This window comes from Bradysia coprophila, unplaced genomic scaffold, assembly GCF_014529535.1.
Source record: "Bradysia coprophila strain Holo2 unplaced genomic scaffold, BU_Bcop_v1 contig_232, whole genome shotgun sequence".
In the NCBI taxonomy this organism is placed as follows: domain Eukaryota; kingdom Metazoa; phylum Arthropoda; class Insecta; order Diptera; family Sciaridae; genus Bradysia; species Bradysia coprophila.
The window spans coordinates 4144143-4148610 of record NW_023503493.1 but is presented as its reverse complement, the minus strand read 5'-3'; the positions used below and the strand labels follow the sequence as shown (position 1 = coordinate 4148610).

Here is a 4468-nt window from a genome sequence, read left to right as displayed (position 1 = left end):
TTCGAATTTAGTTTGAACACACTGTAAGTACCTTCGATTTATTTATTATTGATGAGTTAATGGAATCGACAATTATGATGAAGGTCGAACCACGATGGAAAACACTTCATAATTGTCGATCTCATCAACGTAAAATTGCTTGTGTGTGTTTTCCTTCCTAATAGTATCGGTTCTCCGATTATATCGAAACGATTTTTCATGACTACGTAACCTTTAAGCTAAAAACACGAGCAATTTTGCGTTGCTGCGATTGACAGTTGTGCTGCGTTTTCTATGGAAGGTATTGACGAGACCAATCAGAAAATCTATTTGAAAATTGGGTTCGTGGAACAGTGTAGCCAGTAGTCGGGAAAACAGCGGATTTACTCTTTTTGTGTAAGTTTCTTACTTAAATCTTCAGATGAAATAGTTGTTGTGAAGGTTGTTGTTGTCACAATTTGAGTGTTTAAAGATCTTTGAAGGGAATACTTTTCCTGTTTTCCCGCATCTCCCTCAATCACCTCTACGCCATCTAACCTAGCATATCGCTACATGTTGCGTTAACGCTAAGCAAATACTCCGATTGCTGTACAAATTAAATGGGAGTCAAGAAATGGTATCCGCCTTCCTAAATACTTCGACTAACTAAAATATTTGTTCCAAAATTGAATGTAAAAAGACATTTCCTCAATAAATAAACGAGATAGAAAAACCCCGTAATTGTCTACGCTACCGTGTAGCATCTGAAAAGAATTTCTTCGAATGTTTCATGTTCCACAGGAGGGAAAAAAAACTCCGTTAACCAAAGACCGAATTTACATATGAAAAGTTGTTCCAACATAAATCAAATTGGTTTCGGAGAGTGTTGAAAGTTTGAATTTATTGCAATCAATAAAACAAACGTTTTGGTCGCTCTGGTAGATTTTCGGTTATTTTGCGGATGAGTGCACTTTGTTCATGAAAATAACGAAAACTCGAAGGGAAGGATTTCCTTTTAATTCTATCTTTCAGTTAAAATTCCTACATTTCATTGTCTTGCTGGATGGTCTTATTGCATATGCATATATTACACTCGAGAGGATGTAACACGGGGCTACAAAAATATTAGTCTGTCATGGCTCTGAGACAACAGGTTATGACAATGAGAAATGACGTGGCTCGTTAGTTGCATTCACATGAAAAGGTCTAAACTGTTGGAAGAACTACAGTCAGAGGCAGTGAAATTTCAGCATGAATTTGCTTCAGCTGTTTTTCAGCTGATGCACGCATACAATCAAAATTTTCTCTCTCTCTCTTTCGCTAACTTTTTGAATTTCTTAGTGTTCGAAATGAAAACGTTTTCGATTTTGTCCAGTCCACAATTAATCCATTTTATTCGTAACTTAAATTTGGACAGATTTTTATTGAATTTCAATTGCATCAGAATGCATAAATTTCCTGCAGGTGGCACGACTTTCCTCGCTCAGTGAGGACGTTGAAAACATCATCACTTGTTTTTCACTCGGTGTATTCCGGAAAATCTCAACTATGTTGCGACGCATATCTGTGGAAAGCAAAATCAATCGGCTTTACAACAATAAGTAAACACCCAGAGTCAAGGAACCTGTTCAACGGAGGATGGCTCGTCGATCAATTCGAAAAGTTCTTAGAAATTATGAAAATCTTGAACATTGTCCCCTCCCCCCAAACAGTCTCTTCCCTTACTCACCCATTTGCTCCAACGACGTTCCACAGTCGTCGACAATGATATGTTTCAGTCGCTTCAAAATAAGTCTCTTGCTGCGAACGAGAGCCAAAATGCGACCCGGCGTTCCAACAACAATGTGCGGCGTCATCGTTTTCAGCAATTCTTCGTCCCGTTTAACGGGCAGACCACCGATGAATACGGCAACATTTAATGCTGGCATATATCCGCCAAAAAGTTCGTACTTCTGGCTGATGTGGAACGCTCGCACACGTTTATTACATATGACCAGTGCGCACACATGGTCCGCGGTCGATTCGACTTGTTGTAATGTGGCCAAAACAAATCCGGTCGTCTTTCCCGCCTCTGAATCGATGGGAGAAAAGTCACTCTCCAATGTGAAGGCAGCGTCGCCATAAGCAAATCATTACCTGATTGTGCTTGGCACAAAATGTCCATGCCAACAACGGCCTGTGGCATAAATTTGTATTGCACTGAGGAATGGAAAGAGAACACCAAAGCATCAATTTAGCACTGCAGTTGGTTCACTGTTTGGTTCGACATTTTTCATCTTACACTTGAAAGGATATTCGAAACCACAATCGTCGATTGCACGTAGAATTTCCGGCTTCCGGATAAAATCACAAAAATCCGAATTGAAAATAGACACACAGGCGGAGTTTGCAACTTTTTCCGGTGATGCAGCCGTCCCATCGACAACTTGTTCGACTTTTCTTTCATCTTGATTGTCAGCCATTCTAGCCACTTTGTTGGGTCTGTGAAGATTCCGATGGCAGTGGATCGATTTAATAAAAAAAAAATTATTTTCGTTTGCAGACCAACTGATTCTTTACCAGATCCGCACAGAAAGTTTGTTTACCACGAACCTATTGTCTTCTATTTTTAGTCTCTTTTGTCTATAGTTTGACATTTTCAGTTCTTGTTCGAACGGTTAGATTGCTCTAGTTTCCACAGGCTGTGGACCACAGCCACCACAGCAGATTCCATTGGACTTAATTCGCTTTTTAAATTGGAAGAAGGTAGGAGTGTAAAACTAATATTTTGTTTAATAAAACATTCTTGTACGAAGCACTGACGTAGAGGACCAAAATATCCATAAACTTACTACACCACAGACGGCCTTCACGCTCGTGAATTTGTTAATACTAACTGCATTAAATCGTTTAGTATTTATGTAGTTGGTACAGTAAGCCGAACACACTTTAGTCTTGATTTCCACTTATGATAAAAGCACTTCGTTTTCTCTCCGTTTATTCTTTCAACAATAAAAAAGAGGCGTGGTTTCGCTAAACGGAGGCAAAACGAAGTGATTTTTTTGTAAGTGGAAATCAAGCCTTATTCAATGTGATGAATGAAGGCAACAGCTTTGCCTAAAATGAAGTAGATGGAGCCAGTGACTTGAACTGTTTGTGGAACGCTTGGAACAAAAACTTAGGAAGGTGCGGGAAAATAGGAAAAGTAGGAAAATATGCAGTTTTGCTTAATTCTTGTCAATAGGTGCTGTACAAACCCGATTTTCTAAAAAATCAAATATTTTTTTTCGTCTCGTGAAAGGTTCATTTGATGTATCGCACAAGATTTTTGAGCGAAAGCATCGGGAAACAGGCAAAAACGTCGACTGTTTTGAGACACAACATAAAAATAAATAATTTTTACCTCTGTTGCGCGCCCACCTAACTTTCTATCGTAAAAATGTTGTAGCGAAGACACGGGAAGTGCTCCAAAACAGCAACAGAAGTTTGGAGTCAAGTTCCCAAAACAGTGGCTTTGTTTTGCCTGTTTTTCACCAGTCTCTGGATGTTTTCGCTCAAAAATGGTGTGCGATATGTCAAATGAAAGGTATTGACGAGACAAAACTAAATGTTAAATTTTTAAGAAAATTGAGTTTGTGTATTCAACAGTAGCTATTGGCGGAAAAACAATCAAAACTGCATATTTTCCTACTTTTCCTGTTTTCCCGCAACTCCTTGATCAGTTTAAGAATTTAGTTTTTCGCGCAAGATGTGGTTAGAACCAAGGCTGTAAACTTTCGGGAGGTCACGCAGATGCAGATACGCGGATCTCACACCCTTTATATGCATGGTGGATTTCATACAAAAATTCTGTGATGATTGTCATCGCCGTGATGATGTGGAGAATTTATTTTGTATGTAAAATCATCAGCCGTGCTGTGCTCCCGTGTATCTAATAAAATGGCGGTCTGAAAATATCGTTTTGTTCATAGTTCATGTTAGTTGTTCGACATCTGCATTTTACTGACCTGACATGTGTTTTTCAACGTCTGTTTGGCGTACCGAATGTTGAATTACTTGATTGACGCGGATGGGATACGCCGCCTACAACAATGTTGGAAATGTTTATCGAAGTAAAATCACCGACCGAAAATCTTCCACTTTTACTTCACTTACCCTTCAATTGCAAAAAATATCAAAATTGAAATTTCCAATTCCGAATTCAATATCATATTATGTCATCCATTGTAAAATAGGAAAATTAAACGAAATCAATTTCCAATTATTTGTATTATACGAGTTATACTATCTCTTCCAGCCGAAATACACACAAAAAAACCCCCAGTCCAAACCAGAAAACATGAAAGCACACACACACACCGTATACTAATGCATTATTCATGAAAACCAACATTTGATTTCAATGTCGGTTTGCATTAATTTGTAGATAGAACAGCTCGCCATTCGACTGAATATGACAGTGATTGATGTGGCAGAGAGTGAAATTTATTTCCATAGAACGAGTTGGGGAATGGAAAAAAAATGAAATGAA

At 38.5% G+C, this 4468-nt stretch overlaps 1 protein-coding gene across 1 annotated transcript; it reads right to left on the bottom strand.

Annotated features, from left to right (window-relative positions):
• Positions 1 to 1327: 1327 nt before the first annotated feature.
• On the bottom strand, positions 1328 to 2612 carry LOC119075991 (spliceosome RNA helicase DDX39B-like). Its single transcript, XM_037182565.1, has 4 exons — positions 2240 to 2612; positions 2095 to 2157; positions 1688 to 2029; positions 1328 to 1522 (listed from the first exon to the last, which is right to left on the bottom strand). The coding sequence occupies exons 1-4, from the start codon at positions 2418 to 2420 to the stop codon at positions 1380 to 1382; spliced, it is 729 nt and encodes a 242-aa protein (XP_037038460.1). The 5' UTR covers positions 2421 to 2612; the 3' UTR covers positions 1328 to 1379.
• Between the last annotated feature and the right edge of the window lie 1856 nt (positions 2613 to 4468).